The 20,650-nt window shown below is 58.2% G+C and overlaps 2 protein-coding genes across 3 annotated transcripts; both read left to right on the forward strand.

Moving 5' to 3' along the window:
- The first annotated feature begins 301 nt into the window (after positions 1–301).
- Positions 302–5,633, forward strand: PRR14 (proline rich 14). Of its 2 annotated transcripts, XM_081090408.1 has the most exons (12): positions 506–549; positions 1,346–1,417; positions 1,541–1,709; positions 2,588–2,709; positions 2,781–2,970; positions 3,238–3,281; positions 3,482–3,591; positions 3,864–4,452; positions 4,585–4,654; positions 4,736–4,827; positions 5,083–5,154; positions 5,244–5,633. In XM_081090408.1, the coding sequence occupies exons 2-12, from the start codon at positions 1,395–1,397 to the stop codon at positions 5,500–5,502; spliced, it is 1,740 nt and encodes a 579-aa protein (XP_080946534.1). In that variant the 5' UTR covers positions 506–549; positions 1,346–1,394; the 3' UTR covers positions 5,503–5,633. The 2 variants fall into 2 exon arrangements, with proteins under 2 accessions (XP_080946535.1, XP_080946534.1); XM_081090409.1 differs by lacking the exon at positions 4,736–4,827 and having other exon boundaries at positions 302–549.
- A 2,347-nt stretch (positions 5,634–7,980) lies between these two features.
- Positions 7,981–19,138, forward strand: FBRS (fibrosin; the record flags this gene model as incomplete). The annotated part of the gene is made up of 18 exons (XM_081090539.1): positions 7,981–8,430; positions 8,736–8,915; positions 9,583–9,618; positions 9,704–9,733; positions 10,833–10,881; positions 10,969–11,266; positions 12,605–12,906; positions 13,110–13,297; positions 13,411–13,455; positions 13,657–13,752; positions 13,978–14,046; positions 14,836–14,865; positions 15,248–15,319; positions 15,600–15,720; positions 15,825–15,905; positions 16,836–16,919; positions 17,051–17,258; positions 17,366–19,138. The coding sequence occupies 18 exons, from the start codon at positions 7,981–7,983 to the stop codon at positions 17,907–17,909; spliced, it is 2,883 nt and encodes a 960-aa protein (XP_080946665.1). The 3' UTR covers positions 17,910–19,138.
- Between the last annotated feature and the right edge of the window lie 1,512 nt (positions 19,139–20,650).

The raw sequence follows: 20,650 nt of genomic DNA on the forward strand, positions 1-20,650 counted from the left end.
CCGGCCCTCACCACCTACTCCAACCTCTCCCCAGCGCCGTGGGAACCCGGTTGAGGGACCCAGGATGGGACCAAACCGGCCTCGACGAGCCTCTCTAGGAAACTGGGAATTTCACCTATCGTTCGCACTCAGTTCACATTGATTGGCCTCACAGCGAAAGGACCGGAAGGTGCCCTCAAAAAACGTGGCGGCCAGCTAGCTTCGCTACGGTTGTCTCACTGTCTCAAGAAACCTGGCATAGGCTTCCGCCACCGCCTGGCCCTCGGAAGGTGACGCCACGCGGCTCACTCTGGTTCCTCGAGAACAACGAGATCTGCCCTCGAACACAAAAGCCGCGCTGCCACGTTTGGCTGCGCACCCCGGGAGGTGATGGCTTTCAGGTGGCTTCACGGGGTTTCTCACCACCCGGCAAGGCGCGGGCCGGCGATTGGGCACTGCCCGGGGCTCCGCGAAGAAGGCCCTCGGCGATTGGGCGGCACTGGGTTAGGCTAGTTTTAAAGGAGCCGCAGGTGGGAGCCGTCGAAGACCCGGGTTCGGCGGGAGGCGGCGGTAAGCAGTGAGCGGGGGAGGGCACCGAGCGGCTGCAGAAAGGGCGGGAGGAGGGAGGGAAGGAAACTTTTGAACCCTCTGGTCCGGGGCTGGGGAGAGAGCTGGGCGGGGACCCGGGGAGGGGGGAGGAAGGGGGGAGGGAGGGGGTCTGTGGGCGGGACCTCCGGGATTGGAGTGGAGGGGCATCTGCTGGACAGCGGGTCCCCGGGGAGCCTCACAGAGTTGGCGATGCTCAAGTTCGGGCCGTCCTGGAGTGGAGCTTTGCTGAGCCGAAGCTCCCGGGGAGAGGACCCTCCCGCGGCGTCTGATTGGAGGAAACGCGCTGTGGGATTCCTTCCGCTCGGATCCAGTGGAGGGATCTGGCGGGAGGGGAAGCGTCGGTGTGTGGGAATATTGCTTCGGAGTCCTCGGCCACTCGCTGGCTGTGGCTGGGGATCGGGAGGAAACAGCCGCTCCGGACAGGATCCCAGCTGACGCCGGGGTGGAATGGGGGTGGGGGCCGTTCTCGGGGCAGAATCTACGGGGACAAAGGCCCCAGGAGGCTCGCGCCGTGGGAGAGCTGGGGCCGCTACAATCCAGGTTCTGGCGGCAAGTGCCTAGCAGTGATCCTTTGACTGCGGCGGCGGCGGCAGTGGGAAGACGGACCCTCCGGACGGCCGACTGGGGGCGCTTTTTCGCGCCCCAAGTCTCCAGCCCCGTCGGCTACCGAGAACTGCTTACTACCATGAAGGGCGGAGCCCCAGGGAAAGGGCTGGCCCTCACTCCCCGTTCCCCCGCTCCCCACCTCCCACCCCAGGCTGCAGCCTGGGATCCCCCAGGGACTCCCCGGAGCCGCCGCTTCCCCCATGGACTTGCCCGGGGACTCCAGGTGAGAGCGAACCCTGCCAGCGTGCCTTGAGCTCGGGAAACGGGGAGCCTGGTGACCGTACAGGGGAGACCACGAAGCCAACGACAGGCTCAGCGGCTGTCCTCCGCTTCTCTCGTCCTGCAGCGCCCCTGGCCAGCCGCGCCTGTGCCGCCAGCCCCTGACTCGAACATCATGGGGAGCCAGAAGCCCGAAACGGCGGAGGCTACAGCTCCCCGTGGTCCCTTCACCCTTGGAAAAGGCCTCTCGGCGGGTCCTAGCCGTGGTGCTGGAAGATGTCATGGCTGCCCATATGGTGAGCCCCTTGAAAGGGGAGGCTCCCTCCTCCCCCGGCTCCCTTCTCAGTACAGTCAGGCCAGCTCACCAGTGAGGAGGATTGAGGCACCAGCACCTCTTTCTCACACTCATTGCTCAGGCAGCCTCCCTAATGCTAGAGTGTGCTTGGCTCTCTAACTCCAACCTCAAGATGGGCAGGGTCTCCAGTGCCCATTCCCCACCACCAGCCAACCGCGTTGGGCTGGAACCACCTCCCTACAACTCTAAGAGTGATAAACCCTCCTGCTTTCTTCCCAGCCCAACTTGTAGGCAAACCTTGGGCAGCAGACTGAGATCATTGCTCCACTGCACAGAGGAAAACGGAGTTCCCGAACAGGGCAGGCACTCGCCCAAGATCACTCTCTTTTTTTCATTTCTTTAAACAGCTTGGGTGAGATTCCCTAGATCCCACACCAGCAGCTCAGAGCACTGATATCTGGGCCCAATTCCGTTTAACTTACCTCTTTGGAGCTCTTGAGTGAATATTAGCCACAACCTCTGTCAGCTTTGTGGCGTAGGACACTGCCAGGCACAGGGAGGCCTGTCCAGTTCAGCCTCATTCCATCACCTTGCTCTTTGTGTGTGTGTGTGTGTGTGTGTGTTTAATCCTCACCTGAGGATATTTTTCCATTGATTTTTTTTTTTTTAAGAGAGAGACATATTGATGTGAAACACATTGATTGGTTGCCTCCTGCACAAGCCCCAACCAGGGCCTGGGCTGGGGAGGAGCCTACAACCAAGGTAGGTGCCCTTGACCGAAATCAAACCCAGGACCCTTTGGTCCGTAGGCCGACGCTCTTATCCACTGAGCCAAACTGGCTAGGGCCATCACCTTGCTCTTGACACCTCCTCTCTTAGGTCCCCCTGGTGCCCCAAGAGGAGACCTCCACCCCACCACACTGCAGCAACCATTGGGATTCTGTTCACCACCAGCTGCCTGCCTCGCCACCCCAACAGGCTATGTGGTCATCGCAGGCCAGGTGAGCAAGGCAGGATAGGGGTGAGCTGGTAACATAGCTGAACCCCTCTGATCTTTGTGGTCCCTTTCTAGGCCTGCCTATCCACTGCACTTATGCCGAGAGCCCTTGAGCCGCATCAACCGGCCTTCTCCCACCCTGAGGTGTCCATCAAAGACAACCTCTGGCCCAGAAGAAGACCCTTCACAAGAGGTGGACCGGGCACCCCCGCCTACTCTGGTGGTGATGCTAGAAGACATTGTCGGTCCCAGACCCCCAGCTGAGGTATGGGAACGTACTTCCGGTAAGGATGTCAGGGGTGCAGCTGGGGCAGGCACTCCAGTGAGGGTAGAAGACAGGAGAGTTGAGTCCGGGGTAGATTTTGCTCAGAGAAAAGAGGACAGCATTTTAGGTGGAACATATGCTTGAGCAAAGACCAAATGAAAAAGTCTTTAGTGTAACCCAGGCAGGCATCTGGAGGCTGAGAGTTGGGATGTGGGAAGCTAAGGAGGCTTCCCTGCCTCCCCACCAACATCCCATGTTTCTCTCCAGGACTTGGCCGACAAGACTTCCAACTTCATCGTCCCAGCGAGAAGGTGAGAGGGCTGGGGAAGGAATTATTAAGATACCCAGACAACAACCATTATTCAGGCAGCCAGAACTAGGGTATTAGCATTTTCTTGTTCAGTAGTTCCATGTAGCACCTTCAGTAGCCTTAAGGGACAGGGGAGGTGCTGGCGAGGTGGGATCTGGATCTGGGAGCTTCCCCAGCCTTGACCTTGCCCCTTCACCCCAGAGCTGAGTCCATGACGATGATTCACCAGACAAAGCCTCCGTCCAGGGACCTGGAACCCCCCTTCCAGCCATCTGCCCTGCCTGCAGACCCTCTGGAGAACCCATCAGCAAGTAAGGACTGAGACAGGGATGAGGTGTGGGGCTCTGGAAAACCCTAGCTGAGCTTCTCAGAGGGGCTTCACCCCCTCCCAGGGCAGAGGTTGGTATGTGAAGAAGGGATTTTGACCTCAGAGGCCTGTTGTCCAACTCCTAAATGTAGGGTTTTTTTAGGAATAGGCTTCCTCTGTGGGCAGTTTAGTGTTTGGGGAGGGGCTGAAGTTACTCAACGGGTTTAGACACCTGCAGCTGAGGAATGCCCACCTGTGACCCTCTCCTTTCCTCAGCCCCAGATCCGGTTCTGGAAGCCCCATCGACCCCACCGCCGTCCAGCCTTTTACGCCCTCGCCTCAGTCCCTGGGGCTTGGCTCCCCTCTTCCGTTCTGTCCGCTCCAAGCTAGAGAGCTTTGCAGACATCTTCCTCACACCCATCAAAGCCCCACAGCCCCCACCCCCCTCACCCCCCATGAAGTTGGAGTTGAAGATTGCCATCTCAGAGGCTGAGCAGTCCAGGGCTGCTGAGGATACTGCCTTTGTCAGTCCCCGCCCCCCTATCCGCCAGTGGCGAGCCCAAGCCCACAATCCCCCAGCATCTCCTCCTAAGCCATCTCTGGGCCGAAGCCACTCCTGCCCTGACCTGGGGCCTCCTGGCTCAGATCCCTGCAGCTGGCCCCCTGCTCCACACCACCCAAGCCGGCCACGGCCTCGACGGCACACTGTGGGTGGTGGGGAGATGGCTGGAGCCCCGCCACCCCCTCGACCCTGTCTCCGGAAAGAGGTCTTCCCTCTTGGAGGAGTGGGAGGCTCTCCTCCCCTCGGCACATCTTGTTCGTCCTCTGCGTCCACTTCCTCCTTCTCTGAACCTGCAGAACCCAGGTAGTGCTCTCAATAAGCCCTTCAATCCCTGGCCCCCGCCTGGGCCTAGCCTCCTGCCCTGGTGTCCCATGGGCAGGAAGTGGGGATGTGCTATGAATATTTTTTGTCCCTGAGCCTTCATCTTCTCTGTAGGTTGGGCTCGACCAAGGGCAAGGAGCCACGGGCCTCAGAGGACCAAGTGCTTTCCGACCCCAAGACCAAGGTAGGTGTACAGATGAGGGGGAGGAGCCAAGTGGGAGCCTGTGCCCATACTGCACTCTTACCCTCTGCCCCGTTTTTGCAGACCATGGGAAAGGTTTCTCGATTTAGAATACGCAGGACACTGGCCCGTCCTCAACTAAACCTTACACCAATGGGGCTGCCTCGACCGATCAGGTGAATGCTTACTGTATATGGAGCTGCCTTGGCCAAACAGATGTTGACTCACATTCCCTTAAGTGTGGCTTTGTCTCCTCTCAGGGAGCACAGTCCAATCTGGTGATTTGTGCTTAGAACTATCTGTCTGCCTCAGGCAGTTCTCCTGGCATCTGACATGTCCCGGAAACTGAAATACAGACCAGGCCCTGCTTCTCCCTTCTCCAGGCGCCACTGGTCCCAGGTTTTTCAGTGGCCTCTGCTCTTTGCTCCCAGGTTGAACAAGAAGGAGTTCAGCTTGGAAGAAATTTACACCAACAAGAATTATCAGTCACCTACAACCAGGAGGTGAGAAACGGTGAAGGCTTGGGGGCGATAGAGGGAAGGCTCGAACCAGAGGCGTGCTGGTAACCAGCACCTCTCCCTGCCTGGTCCAGGACATTTGAGACCATCTTTGAGGAACCCCGGGTGCGCAATGGGACTCTGATATTGACCAGCTCGAGGAAGCTGCGGCGGGCTATGGAGTTTCGGGACAGCAGCCTTCCTCGATCCCGGCGGCCGTCTCGTGGGGTCCGAGCTGCTGCTGGCAGGACCCTTACTCCCAACTTGGCCCCCGGCCCAGATGTGGGACCCCTGCTGCAGCAGCGGCTGGAGGAGCTGGATGCCTTGCTCCTGGAAGAGGAGGAAGAGGATTAGGGAGCCGCCCCATCTGACCTAGGAGCTCCATCTGTTTATCTGTACATCCATCCTGGAGGGAAGGGAAGCCTCTGAGACCATTTTATTTTTTTTTCTCTGTATTTCTAGTAAAGTTTTTGGTATGTTTCTGATTGCTTTGTATGTTCCAAGTTGAGTTTGAAATGGATTGGGACTATTGGCATGATTGGCACTACTTCGGCTCTCAGACTGGGAAATGGGGAAGGTGTCAGGGAAGGCAATGAGGGTTAGACACAGGGAGGGGGTGGGGAACGGTCGCTGGAGATGCTTGATTTCCTGGCGTGTATTCCTGTGTGGAGGAACGCTTCTGAACCTGCTCCAGAAGACAGATCAGGGGCCCTGGTCAGGGCTGTTCCAATTCACTTACAAGCAAAGAGGAGACTGCAAGTCCCAGAGGGGACCGAGGCCGGGATCGAGGCAGCCCCTGCTGCTGGTTCAAAAGCTACGAGTAATCAAGTGAAGCAGCACCGACAGCAAACTGTCAGCGGTGCCTGATGTGCAGCAACCCGTGAGGGGGTTTGTGCCCATTTTGTAAGAGGGTAAGCAAGTGGAGTGGGTCAGTGCCGTGTCTGCACACAGTGACCGGCCAGAGAGGCAAACGGCGGCGGCTAAGAGCACAGGCTAGAGACCCTGGCTAGGCCGAGTACAAATCCCGGCTAGGGAACTAAGTATTGGTGGCCGGTCCCCATCCCTCTGTAAAATGGGACTCGTAGGAGTATCTTCCTACAAAAATTCTTACTACCCAGCGAGTCGATACGTGAGGAAGTGCCCGGCCCAGCGGAGCCAGGGGTTTCTTTTCGTCCGCGCGCAGAGCACAGGCCCGCACCTTCCCGCGGAACCGAGAGGACAGGCGACGCGGCCTCCTCCCTGCGCGTCCGGCGGTCGCCACCAGCTCCACCGCGGAGCTAACACTGCCGAGCTGCCCGCCCGACGTCAGCGCCGCGGCGCGTGCGCGCGCAGCCAGGCGGCCTGTGGGCCCAGCCCAGCGGCGGAAAGGGAGACGGCGCCACTGGGGGCCGACGGGGAGCTTCCGCAGCCGCGCCGCCCAGCGGCCAACCGCCCCCAGGCCTCGCGCAGCACCACCGGACTCCTGGCCTTGACGCCGTCAGAAGGCGGGCCAATGAACGGAGACCGGGAAAAGGCGGGACCCTCTGCAGGACCGCCCAGGCACCTACTCCGAGCCAGTCGAGTCACGAGACTTGGTGGAGGACGGAACTAATCTGACGTACGTCCAATCCGGAACTTGAGGGCGGTTACAAATTACCCACTCCCCGAGTTTGACTCCGCCCCCTCCCTGACGTGCACTTTTCCACCAATCAACGACTAAGCCTGCGGAGGGGTGAGGGGAAGGGGGCGAAGAGTGGGAGGAGGCAGAGAGAGGAAGGAGGCGTAGGCTGAGGAAGAGGGAGGGGGGTAGGGAAGTCCTGGCGGAGAAGAGGCCCAAGACTCCAAGGGAGACAGCAAGAGGGTGCGCTGGAGCTTCCCCGCTGACCAACGGCTGTTTCGGATCCCTTAAGGAGCGCGTCGTACAGAGACGAAGAAAGGAGGAAGAGACTTTTATGTCGGCAGACAGAGAAGCTCTACCCGTCACTGTTGCCTCACATCCGGGGCTTTGGAGGGCTGGCCCCCGCGGCCCCGCCCCCCCCTCGCGCCTTTCATGGCGACTGGAGGCGGAGGCTGGAAGAGCTGGGACTGGAGGAGGCCCCTTTAAATCTCCTTAAAGGGGTGGCCACTGAGTTCGGCAGACTACAACGCCAGCCTTAAAGGGGAAGCCGCCGAACAGGAGCTGACAAATTGAAAACTGCTGTTGGGAGAATTGGAGCGAGTGAGGATTCTTACCTCCTCTTCCTCCCTACTCCAGAAAGTCCTTTAAATTCAGCGTAAAGGGGAAGTGGCCGCTTGTGGAGGACTGGAAACAAACTCTCGAGCCTTTCAAGCGGCGGCCTGCTGTTTTGAGGACCCAGGATTCCTTAAAGGGGTGGCCTCTTTTAGCCGGAGGACTTGAGACACTTTTAAAGGGGAGGTCTGCGTTTCGGGGAGAGCTTTCGGTCCCTTTTAAAGGGGTGGCCCTTCCTCTTTGGGGAGACTAGTCTCGACCCCCTGGCAAGGGGCGGCCACCGCACTAGGCCGGCCGGACACCGTCTGGTCGTCTTAAAGGAGCTAGGGGCTGGACAACTTGAGATTTCGCCTTAAAGGGACGGCCGCCCCGTTTTCGCCGTCTTGGCCCTGCCGGCCCCACTTGGGGGGTGGGGACCCTCGGGCTTGTCGCCCCGGGGGCGGCGCCGGCTCCCCAGGCCTTGGCCTTGGGGCAAGCTCAGGGCCAGCAGATCCTGCTTTAAAAAGGAAGCCGTGGCCCTCTCGTCCCTGTGCAGCCGCCAACGCCGCGCCTGCGACCCTGGGCCTGCGGACAGGCCGCTTCGGGCCCCGCCGCCTCCGGATGCGGCACTGAGGGCGGTCGCCATGGAGACGGCCGCGGCTCCGGGCCCGGGCTGGGCCGCTGAGGGAGAGCGGCGGCGGCGGCGCTGCTCGCGCCGAGACCGAGACCGGGAGCAGCAGCGGCGCCGCCGAGGTCCTGGCGGCGACGCGCCCCGGGCCCTGTTGGCTGCCCCGCGCGGCTCCTCGTCCTCGTCATCGCCGCCGCCGCCCGCCAGGCCCTGGTCGTCAGCTTCGTCTGGAGAGCGGCCCGGAGGCCCGAGACGGCGGCGGCCCCGTCCCAGGCCTCGGCCGCCGCGACCCCGAGCTCGGAAGCGGCCTGCGGGCTCCGGCAGTCGCGGGGAAGAGGAGGAAGAGGAGGGGGGGTGTGCGGACGACGGGGAGGCCGAGGAAGAGCCGGAGGAGGAGGAGGAAGAGGAGGAGGACTTGATCGATGGCTTCGCCATCGCCAGCTTCGCCAGCCTCGAGGCCTTGCAGGTGGGGCCTGAGGGCCGGGTCCTCGGGGGCTTCCCAGGGGCCGCGGGGAGGGTACGGTGCCCGGGTGGGTGGAGTTGAGGGGGAAGGTTGGCACCCCGAACCAGAGCAACCGGCTCCTCTGGCCAGGCCTCTGCCCCGCCCTGGGGTGGGAGGCGGTCGGGCCGGTCTCCAGGGGCCGGCGGTGGTCCGTGGGGTCCGGAAGCTGGCGGCCGCCGAGCCCGGAGCCGCTGGGGGAGCCTGGTCGCCCCCGGACGGCCGGAGCCTTCCTTTCTCCGTCGACTGGAGCCCCACTTCCTCCTCCGCAGAAGGACGCCTCTCTGCAGCCCCCCGAGCGCCTGGAGCACCGGCTGAAGCACTCGGGGAAGCGGAAGCGGGGCGGCTCCAGCGGGGCGGCCGGGGAGCCAGGGGACAGCTCCGACCGGGAGCCCGGCCGGCCCTCCGGGGATCGCGCCCGAAAATGGCCCAATAAGCGGAGAAGGAAAGAGGTGAGTTTGTCCTCCTGGGCCCCTGCGCTTTAAAACTCTGGGCGGAACGCCCTTCCCTAGGCCCGTGTTCCAGTGACCACGCCACTGCCCCGTAAACAGCGGTGGCGTCTCCCGGACACCGATGAAGGCAGAGCCGCGGGAGCCCCTCTCCCTCCGGGCCCACAAGGCCCGGCCCCAGGCCCGCCTGCTGCTGGCGGCACCAGGCCGGCCTCAGCACAGGACCCGGTTGGGTCATAAATGAATGAGATCTTCTCTGCCGCCTGGAGGGGGTGGCAGGCTAGTGGGAGAGAAACCACCTGCAGGCAGACACCTATACCGAACCCAGCGGAGCCGCCGGACCGCGGGAGGAAGCGCTCGATCTGCCCGGGGCCGGGAGAGCTGTGGTTGGGGAAAGCCCCCAGGACATCTTAGTCAGGCCGTGAAGAATAGTCATAAGTTTTGCTCAGGGGAGAAACCGGCAAAGTTGTTTTGGACAGAAGCACAGATAGGAGAGTCTGGTATGCTTGGACAATGGCCGGAGCGGGGAACGGGTGGGCAGGAGCCGCCGAGGCGGCCGAAAGGAAATGGAGAGTAGGTGAGGAGGGGCCCGGAGTGCCCCCTGGGAGTTCAGACCTGCTCCACAGGCTCCCGGGCAGCTCCCTCACCTCTGGACTCTGGTCTTCCTCAGGTCTCCTCCCGTCACTCCCTGGAAGCCGGATACATAGTAAGTGCCCCCACCTGTACCGTCCGCCCTGGACTCTGAAAGCCCCACTCCTTCCCTTCTGTGACGCCTGTCTCTCTCTCCCCAGTGTGATGCGGAAAGCGACCTGGACGAGAGGGTGAGTTGGGCTGGAACGGGTCCGGTGGGCAGTGGTGCGGCCTGTGAAACCATCTGCAGCTTAGCGGCTGTGTGCAGCAGACAGCCTCCCCTTGAGCGGGAAGGATGAGGTAGTTGAGCCAGGATTAGATTTTTGGGGTTGAGAGAGTCAATGGCTTCTTTTCCTTGGTGACCAGAGAGTAGAAGGCCCCTGCCTCGCGCCATCATTTCTGAAGCCCGTAGAGAGACCCATGGTTCTCCACCGACATTCAGCGTGGCTCCGGAACAGGCTGGTCCTTCCTCCTGGCCATTAGTCTTTAATAACGAGAGTCTCAGCAGAGACTGTGGCCATGGCATTGAGGCTGCTAAACCATTGTAGTCAGTGTAGGGACACGCACTATAAAGGTGTATTTCAGTTTATTAATAAGGCTCATCTGCTTATTTTGAAATAGTGGATCCTAGCAGTTGGGACTCTACCCCTATAACTAACTAAATTTGTACTCCCTGACGTGTCTTGTTTTAATTTTTAAAGTTGGCTGGACAGGGACTGTGATGAACCAGAGCGTTCTCATCCATTTAAAGGGGGCGGCCACTATCTAACACTAGCTCATTGTTGCCATGTGAGACCAGGGGCCCATTCTCAAGAGAAGCTGCAAGTCTGAATTTTTATGAGGAATCTGGATTTCTAAATACCGGCAATGAGTTTGTAATTTTTGCTAAAACTTATGAACCAGACAGAAACCAGATAGGCCTATTGGCCAGCAGTTAGTGATACCTTTTTGTTTTTATTTCCTTGCTTCTTTGCTTTTTTAGTGCTGCCGCCATTTAGGCCTCCTGGTCTATCAGATTCTTAGGCTCAGCTGCTCCACCCTTTTTCCTCAGGCATAGGCCCCCTAGAGCAGCGGTCGCCAACAGGTGGTCTGCGGACCACTGGTGGTCCATGAGGTCCGAAAGGTTGGCGACCGCTGCCCTAGAGTATAGTCTCCGATGGATTTCAGCTGAGGTGATGGAATAGACTCACCACCACTGCCAGTTCCTAGTAGGCTCAGAAGTTGTTGACCTTCCTGGGTAATGGCTTGGCCTAACCAGAACCTGACCCTGTCCCTCCCCTTCTTCCCCAGGTCTCCGATGATGACCTCGACCCATCCTTTACTGTTTCAACCAGCAAAGGTTGGTTCCAAGGGCTGGGGCTGGAGACAAGGGAGACTTAGGGTAAGCGCGGGTCTTAATCGAATGTTTGCTGTCCTGCCCTCGCAGCCTCGGGCCCTCATGGCGCCTTCAATGGGAACTGTGAAGCAAAGCTCTCCATAGTCCCTAAAGTGTCGGGCCTGGAGCGGAGCCAGGAGCAGCCCCCAGGGCCCGATCCGCTGCTAGTGCCTTTTCCCCCGAAGGAACCACCACCTCCACCAGCCCCTCGGCCTCCTGTCTCACCCCCTGCACCCCTGCCGGCCACCCCCAGTCTGCCACCCCCACCCCAGCTGCAGCTTCGGGTCTCGCCCTTTGGCATCCGCACTTCTCCCTATGGCAGCAGCAGCCTGGACCTCAGCACTGGCAGGTGAGTGGGTAGGGGTTTGGTCTGGTCTGGAAAGGCCTGGGCCTTCTGGCAGTCACCCCTGCGTTCTGTGGCTGGGCATGGGAGAGTACCTTGGGGATATGATTTGAAAAAGGATTCTGAGACTGAAAAGTTTGAAAGACACCGGGTGACACAAACTTGAAGAGATGACCACAGAACTCATCAGAACGCGTTGGGCATTCACATGCAGGGGATCCAGTTTGTGCCGTTGCTCAGTCTGTGTGCTGGTGAGACCTCTGTGCCAGGCACCTCCGCTGGAAATAGCGTTCTTAGGACATACTTTGGGAAATGCTGTCATGATGGTTAAGAGGGCTGGCGTTGGTGTCAGTCGGACCTGAATTCAAATTCTTGCTCTGCCATTCCTGGCTGTGTGATGTTCGAGAAGTCACTTAACCTTTCTGAGCCTCAATTTCCCCTTTCTGTAAAATGAAATAATAATAGTACCTTCATCATAAAGCTGTTGTGAGAATTGTGAGTTAATGCAGTGTTTCCCAAAGTGTGTACACTCATCATTAGTGATGTGTGAGATAATTTCAGATGTCATGTGAGCACATTTTTTTCAGTTTGTATGTGCTTTAGAAAAATATGACTAGTATCTCCTTGATTTCACACATTGTGGCTTGGGTGAAGCTAAGTTAAAAAGAAAAACTGAGTTATGTTAAAGAGGTAAAAGGTACAGGTGGTTCCATGGATGCGGCAGCGATTGGGAAGGTGGTAGGAAATGTTGGAGAGTTGGATTAGCGTATAAAACAAGTGACAGCACTTGGCCCACAGTAAGTGCTCACTGAAGGGTAAGAGCTATTGATACTATTATTATTCACGCTCTCTCTGTTACTGTCGTCAATGTTATTTCTTTTCTTATTGAGAAAGCTAAGGCTCAGAGAGGGGCAGTGACTTGCTCAAGGTCACCCAGGGTGTTCACGGCGAGCTGGACCTAGAACTCCTGGGTCAGGCCAGCAGGGAGCTGCTCCCACTGTCTTAGGCGGGTAGGGCCCAGGTGGCCTGTTGTAATTAAGCGTCAAAATGTATGATGTGTTTTGTGCTGTGGTTGAATCAGAAAAGGGAAGGTCGTGTGGCCAGAGACATCAGAGGCAGCTGTGTGGGAGATGAGCCCTAGAGAGGGGAGAGGGGGCTGTCGGTTGTGGGAGGCACCTCCGTCTGAGGATGGGTTCCTTGGCGGGGGTGGAAATCCTGGGGGCCGGGTTCTACCACCTTCCATGTTGGAGAACCAGGGTCAAGGTATCGCCCAGGCTTCTGACCCACTCCTGTCAGAGCTGGCACCTCCCAACCCCTCACTCATTTCCCCACTTCTCTCCCCAGCTCTTCACGGCCGCCCCCCAAGGCCCCGGCCCCTCCCGTGGCTCAGCCTCCCCCCTCATCATCCTCTTCGTCCTCTTCCTCCTCATCTGCCTCCTCCTCGTCCGCGCAGCTCACCCACCGGCCCCCGACGCCCTCACTGCCCCTACCTTTGTCCAACCACAGCTTTCCTCCCCCTGGGCTGCGGCCCCCCCCACCACCCCACCACCCCTCCTTGTTTTCCCCTGGCCCCACCCTGCCCCCACCCCCACCCCTGCTGCAGGTGCCAGGGCACCCTGGGGCCTCAGCTGCTAACGCCCTTTCTGGTGAGTTTGGGGTCCTGGCCGGGGGGTGGGGGGCAATGACCCTGGGCTTGGGCCCAGTCAGCTTTGGGGCATTTGGACCTTAGCAGACTGCAGGGCTTGAGGAGGGAGTGGCTCCAGGCCAGAGGGAAGGCCAGTCACCCGGGCCCAAGGAGGCTGACAGGTGGCGACAGATGTTAAAGCCTTCTCCCCCTCCCCTCCCACAGAGCAGGACCTGATCGGCCAGGACCTGAACTCTCGCTACCCTGAGGTGGTGGGGGCAGGGGGCTCAGCCCGGCCCCTGGCCTTCCAGTTCCACCAGCACAACCACCAGCACCAGCATACCCACCAGCACACCCACCAGCACTTCACCCCTTACCCCCCAGGCCTGCTGCCACCCCACGGCCCCCACATGGTGAGCTCCTCATTGGGCCGGTGATAAGGCTCAGAGGCTTGGGGGGAGGGTCTGGCTTCAGGGGAAGGCCCGGGTCTCTGGCTAGCAGCTTACTCTTCCCTTCTCTTCCCTAGTTTGAGAAATACCCAGGAAAGATGGAAGGCCTTTTCCGGCATAATGTGAGTGCGTGTGTGTGGTGTGTGGGCGTAGATGCGTTAGTGCGTGTGACCCTAACTGTTGGGGGTCCAATCTTCAGCTTCAAAAGCAAGAGCCTTAAGCTCCCTGGGGGGCTTTAGGGTGGAGGCCAGAGGACTGATGGGCAGACCAGACGTGGGCCGCACCTCCACTCCCAGTTTGGACTAGTCCCATTCTCTCCACAGCCGTACACGGCCTTCCCTCCCGCAGTGCCCGGCCTCCCTCCGGGCCTCCCGCCGGCTGTCTCCTTTGGCTCCCTGCAGGGGGCCTTCCAGCCCAAGGTGAGCTCCCAATCTAGACACTTTCACCACCCCCACCCCTTAAAACCCAGCACCTCCAGGTCCACATACCTTCTTCCCCTTCTCCAGACCATGCCCATCTGCCCTCCCCGTGTGGCCCCGTTTCCCTACAGCCATCGTTCCTCCCTGTGCCAGTCCCCAGCTTGGTGACAGACCCTTTCTGCCTAGTGCCAGCACTCCTGACTGTTCTCCACTCCCCTTTCCCAGAGCATGAACCCCGAGCTGCCACCACGACTGGGGCCAATGCCAAGCGGGCTTCCCCAAAAGGGGACACAGGTGAGGGGCCAAGGCGGGTCCTGCTGGAATTGGAAGGTCTGTTGAGTAGAGCAGGGTTGACCTGAGTGTGAATCATTGACTGATCCCTCCTGTTGATACGTGTTGGGGTGTTCCTGAGAATATGATGTGAGAGAATTTATGTAAATGACAGGATTTCCCAGGCATGAGGAATGGGAATTTCATGAACTTGCCCGAGAAATAAGATTATTAGGGCAGTGGTTTCGATTTTTTTTTAAGTTAAAAAACTTTTTCTCCCCAAAATGACATCATACCAGGAAGTTCTGTCTATAAAACAGTGAAAAGATAAGCTGTCCCTTTGTGAAGTGGCACAAGGTGACCAAGCCTTCCCTCCCACTTAGGGCCCAGGGCTCTGGGAACCGTGAAAGAACACAGGATGTATTTCCCAAAGGACAGACTAGACCAGAGGTTTTCCAGACTCTCTCACAGTAATAAAGGCTTTTCTCTAAAGAAAGCTTCAACAGGCCCACACATAAAGCTACTAACAGGACAGCTGCTTCTGCTGAGAAATCATTCTGCCTGCCCACTAACCACTCCCAGTCTCCCAAGCAAAGCGTCTTCTTGGAGCCTGGTTCAGGGCCTTGGTGCTGGAGGGGAGAGGCTCAGAGTGGGAGAGGTAGGGAAAGGAGTCCCAGCACCAGCAGGAAAGGATTAAGGGTGCCACACAGGGTCTCCAGGAGATGTTTGGGGGCGGAGTTGGGGGATGCGGAGATGAGATGCCAGGTCAGTAAACAGGTCTGAATCGCCACCAATCTGCTTTGCCATCCCCAGATCCCTGACCATTTCCGGCCACCTTTGAGGGTGAGTGTGGTGAAGACCTCAGGCTGCATGCGGCTGGGGCTGGTGTCAGGGTGTTTGGCTGAGGGGTGGGGAGGTCATGCTTGAGAATGAGTGAGAAATCCAAGACATGGAGGCAGCCAGATGTGGGACAGCAGAAAGAGAAAGGACTGTAAGCCAGAGACCTGGGTTCAGATGTAACTGGTCATGGGACGTTGGGCAAGACAGTTCATCTCTCTGAGCCTCAGTTTCCTAGGCTGTGAAATGGACTTAGTCACCCTCATTTGTAGGGATGATAAGAGGAGATGATGTGTGGCAAGTCTGGGCCCAGGGCCAGGCCTGGAGTGGGTGACGAGTGAACATTCTTTCCTTCCCTTTCCCTTTGGTCATCCTTCTGGGGCGGCAGAAACCAGGGAAGTGGTGTGCCATGCACGTGCGCGTGGCTTACATGATCCTGAGACACCAGGAAAAGATGAAGGTACTGGGGCCGGAGGGCTGGGGAGAGCGGGCCTGCCTGAACTCTGGGGGTCTGCCTTCTGCAGAGCTTGGCAGAATCTTGGCCAGAAACATCCCATCCCATCTCTGGTCACTGCCTTAGCAATTCCGAATCAGCACTAGGCTCTCTGGCTAACTAGACGGTGGTCAGAGAAGGCACTCCGTCCCCATCTTGGCGCCAGGCAGCCCTCGGAGGGGGTGTAGGGGCAGAAGAGCAAGAGGACAAATCTGGCTCCTCACTGCCCTCTCCCTGTCCCACGCAGGGCGACTCCCACAAGCTTGACTTTCGGAACGACCTCCTGCCCTGCCTTCCGGGGCCCTATGGGGCCCTGCCCACTGGCCAGGAGCTCTCCCACCCGGCTGCCTCCCTCTTCACTGCAACTGGTGAGTCTGGCCAGCCCTCTCGGGGCCTAAGGTTCCCATATATAACCCAAGGCCCACCTTACGCCCACTCAGCCTCATCAGAATCTCCCACCTCTCTGCCCCAGGTGCCGTCCACGCTGCAGCCAACCCCTTCACGGCAGCTCCCGGGGCCCATGGACCCTTTCTGAGCCCCAGCACCCACATTGGTAAGAGCCAAGGGCATGTTGGGCACCTCAGGCCTTATCTGTGACTTCTAGGAATTCTCAAGCTGGGGATGGAAGTTAGACCCGAAAGGCAGCTGAAATGGGGGTAGATCTGGTTCCACTTGCTCTCTGACCTTGGGCAAATTACTCTACCCTCTCTGAGCCTTGATTTCATTGCCTGTAAAATGGGATAGGAAAGGGCATAGTGATTGCTCATCTCTGCCAGCCCAGATAGTCTCTGAAAGAACAGCCAGTGGTAAAGGGTATGTGCCACCTGCGAGAGGAAGGTGGGGGAAGGCTGCACAGCCCCAGGAGAGCATGGCCGCTGGTTCCTAGCCATCTCGGGCAGGCTGTTGGGGGAGATTTCGCCTGGGTTCGGGTGGACAAGAAGGATTTGAGCCTGATGGCATAGGGCAAGGTGTTCCTGGAAGAGGAAATTGTGAGGTCCCATAGGGGTAAGGTTAGTTGTTCTGACTGGCGATGGGACATGTGCATGAAAGTAGGGTCAAGCTGGGAAGGGCTCTGCATGTCAGGTGGGAGGAAGTGGCAGAGGTTTTCAGGTAACTGGCTTGCTGTAGAGCTGGTATGGGTGGCTGGCGTGGGGCGTGCAGGGTAAACGCTTGACCTCTGGAGTCAGAGAGGCCCTGGGTTGACTGTTGGCAAGTCACTTCACCTCTCGGAGCTTGTTTCATCACCTGTAAGTGGGAATGATCCTAGCTGCCTCATCGGGCTTGTGAGGTTAAACAGTACTGTGCATGTCAGAGCTCACTGCCTAGCCTGCCCCAAGGAAGTGCCGAGCACCAGGTTGTTAAGGTTAAGACCGAGCAGCCGAGGGCTTCGGGGCCTGCTTGCTGATCTGCCTCTTCCCTGTCAGTTCTTGGTGGCTTCTCAGAGTGGGCGGCCCAATGCTCTGACCGTCCTTTTCTCCTGCAGATCCCTTTGGGCGTCCCACAAGCTTCGCTTCCTTGGCTGCCCTCTCCAACGGGGCCTTTGGAGGCCTGGGCAGCCCCACATTCAGTGAGTCCTGGGTAGGGTGGGTAGGAGGCTGTGGCAGTGGGTTAATGTGCTCAAGCAGGAGGGGGGCGGGGTGCCTGACTGGGGCTTCCCACTCCTGGCTCCTGTCACTCTCTACTTTGCCCTCTGTCCAGACTCCGGCGCCGTCTTTGCCCAGAAAGAAAGCCCAGGGGCCCCACCAGCCTTCGTCTCCCCGCCAGACCCATGGGGTCGCCTGCACCGCAGTCCTCTGGCCTTTCCTGCCTGGGTCCGGCCCCCTGAGGCCGCCCGGACACCAGGCTCAGACAAGGAGCGGCCTGTGGAGCGGAGGGAGACTTCTATCACCAAGGAGGAGAAAGACAGGTATGCTTTCCGCAAACTGCCCGCCCCCCGCCCCCCCCCTCCCAAGCCTGCATCTGACCTCTGACCTCTGGAGTACCTTTATTCTCTCCCCCCACACCTGCCCCCAGGGACCTCCCCTTCTCACGGCCCCAGCCCCGAGTATCTCCTGCTACTCCCAAGGCCCGGGCTGGTGAGGAAGGGGCCAGGCCAGCCAAGGAATCGGTGCGGGTAAAGGAAGAACGGAAAGAGGAGGCTGCTGCCGCCGCTGCTGCTGCCACCGGGCCTCAGGGCCTTCACCTGCTGTTTGAGAGGCCCCGGCCACCCCCCTTTCTGGGCCCTGGTCCTGCAGAGCGCTGTGCTGGCTTTCTGGAGCCAGCCTGGTTGGCAGGGCCCCCTCGCCTTGCAAGGCCACCCCGCTTCTATGAGGCGGGAGAGGAGCTGACTGGACCAGGGGCAGTGACTGCTGCCCGCCTGTATGGTCTAGAGCCTGCCCATCCCCTGCTATACAGCCGCTTGGCTCCTCCACCGCCGCCTACTGCGGCCCCAGGAACCCCTCACCTTCTCAGCAAGACCCCACCAGGAGCCCTTTTGGGGGCACCACCTCCACTTGTGCCCGCCCCCCGGCCTAGCTCCCCACCTAGGGCCCCTGGCCCAGCCCGGGCTGACAGGTGAGGGGAGGGGAGGGGCAGGGGCAAAGCTCCATCCCCCTTTCCTTTTGATAAGATCCTAGAACTGAGGTTTTAAGCCAGGGCTGGAGGGCAAAGGTCGCGACCTCACCAGCCATCTTTGAGGTCATGGAACCTGAGAACAGAGCCCCAACCCCCATGAGATCAAGCATCAGATGAACCTTGGGGTCATTGGGAGGGCAGAGGTCACACACTTCTAGAGAGGGGTGTGTGTGTGTGTGTGTGTGTGTGTGTGTGTGTGTGTGTATGTGTGTGTGTACACATACATGAGAGTGGGGGTCATTTCAGAGGTCATAGCTCATAGATCTCCTGAGGTGCACCATCGCCCCCTGAGGGCCCCTAGGCCCTTGGCCTGCCTCCCCAAGGGCTCACTAAGCCAGAGGCCAAAGTGCCCCCCTCCCCTTCACCTACCACCCAAGTCCTCATGCCCTCTCAGGGTTGGGGGAGGAGGGGCTAAAGGAAGGGGAGTTCCATGTACATATTTATCTCCCCTTCCACATAGCCCCCCAGACCTTTTGTACATTTTTACAGGGGTGCCCCTCCCAATAACCCCCCCTTCCTGGTTAATTAAATCCTCAGACTGGTGCTGTGTTCCTAGCCTCTGGCCTCTCTGTGGGGGGAGGGGAGATTGCAGGGGGAAGAGCTGGGAGGGGACAGGCAGGCCCAGGGTTTATCCCTAGGAATATGGGATCCAGCAGGAAGTGGACCAACAGGGGAAGGAACCTGGTACCTAGGCTGGAAAGAGGTGCAAATGCTTCCTGCTTGGCTGACAGCCCAGGTTCCCCCCACGTGTTCCTGTCACCTCTGTGTGCCCAGCCCCAAAAGGCTCAACCTGTAAGCTTCAGAGTCTACTTCTTCCTTAGTGGCTCAGTCCCCCCACTCCATTTCCAAGTGCCCCCAGGACTCCTGGGCCCTGCTCTCTAGAGCCCCGTTCCCAGAGCCCTGCCCCAGCCTACGGAGGGCCAGAGAAGGTCACCATGTACCACACACCAAAGAAGGGGGTCAGCTTGGGGTGGGCCACACAGGCAGCTTCCTGAGCAGCCTCTGGGCAGCAGCCTCAGCCTTCCCAAAGCGGCAGGTGCCCCCAGGCTGGGGCCCAGCCTAGAAGGCGGGGGGTCAGTTTAACAAAAACATAATGTTGACTTTTTTCCCAGGTGGGGCTTATTCTGTAACATGACTTGCGGATATTTATATAAAAATGAGTGTTACAATGAGGCCCCTTGGCTCCTCTTTCGGTGTGTGTCACCTGGGGTTGGGGATTGGGCTGGATCCTGGAGTCAGGGTGGGGGTGGTTGTGAAGATAATACTGTCTGTGTCCTGACAAAGGTTTTCCCCTCCCTCCCATCTGGGAGAGTTCTACTTCTGGATGGATGGATGGATTGGGGTGTTGGGCACTGGAGTTTTCCACTTTGTTTTTACAACCCAGGAGTACATGTTAAATAAGATTCAAACACTACGAAAGAGACAAAACAATTTCCTATACATCTGCCAACCCACACAAGCCCCACACATCCAGCAGTAACCACTGTCAACCATTTGGTATATGTTCTTTAGGCACCTTTACTATGAGTTTACCTGCACATATATGTGCATACATGGTTATGTCAGAAAATACCTATGTTTTAAAAAAATTTTAGACATCATTATTAATTCAAACCCAGAAATACATAGTACCAAGGGAGAGTGCCTCATAGTCCCACCCCTCAGAGATGCCGCTGTTGATAGTTGGGTATATTCCTCCAGTTCTCTCTAATATATGCTTAAAATGGAATCCTGTCAAAGGTACTATTTTGTAACTACCTGTTTACTCTTAACATTATTCTTTGATGTAATCATTAAAAACAAGTGACTAAGCTGAGAGGCTGGCTCCCATTCAAGCCACCCAGAATGTTGCTCCAGGTGAACCCATCTCCGTAGAAAAGATGCTTCTCTCCAACATCTCTGACCCACTACACATACCCTAGACTTCTAGGGTAGACTCAAGCCTAGATTGTTGCAACAGAAATCAGAAACAGGTGACCAGGAGAAACTTGGCCTTCAGACAAGGTTTCACATGGCAACCCTTGTTTTCCGTTCTGAAAAAGCTTGCATGCTTCCCCTATGACTGTCCCTTGAGGTGGGGCACGATCTCTCCAGATGGCCACTGTCCCATCCACTCCATTGTTTACGAATGGGCCATTGTCACTATTCAGGGTACTACCCTGGTCCCTATACGTACTCTCAGTGAAACATCTGCCTGTGTGTACCCACCCTCTCCTGGGTCTCCCCATGGACCTCAGATATCCCTTAGACCTGGAACTGTGCTCCCCACTCCCATCTCTGAAAATGTTACCAGCACCCAAATCGGAAACCTCCCTGTTAACTCACCCGATTCACTGAACTGCCCTTAATTATTTCAACCATTGTTCACGTCATCAAACCAGGACCTGAACTAGTGGCTGGGGATACAGAGGTAAACAAAACAAAATTCCAGCTTTCCTGGAGCCTAAAAGCTACTATGAGAAGAGCAACAAAGACATACTGTGAGAAGAAAAAGGGGGAGAGGGAGAAGGAAAAAATCCGAAGGGCTGCCTTCTTAGGGCCTGTCCTTGCAGCCACTATGTTCCACTGGTTCGTCTCCACGCGTTCTGATCCTAATGCAGGCAGAGGTCAAAGAAAAGTCTGGAAATGACTTCCATCCTGGGGGAAGCAAAACCAAACCCAAATCATTCACCATCGAGAGGCTGC

Source organism: Myotis nattereri, assembly GCF_964212035.1.
Source record: "Myotis nattereri genome assembly, chromosome: 4".
Lineage (NCBI taxonomy): Eukaryota > Metazoa > Chordata > Mammalia > Chiroptera > Vespertilionidae > Myotis > Myotis nattereri.

What these genes read in the sequence shown, in the direction of transcription:
- PRR14 (XM_081090408.1), top strand. Translation starts at nt 1,395, where the DNA reads ATGGACTTGCCCGGGGACTCCAG. An exon ending in TTCATCGTCCCAGCGAGAAG is followed by an intron (nt 3,282 to 3,481) that starts GTGAGAGGGCTG and finishes CCTTCACCCCAG; the next exon opens with AGCTGAGTCCATGACGATGA. An exon ending in TCTGAACCTGCAGAACCCAG is followed by an intron (nt 4,453 to 4,584) that starts GTAGTGCTCTCA and finishes TCTTCTCTGTAG; the next exon opens with GTTGGGCTCGACCAAGGGCA.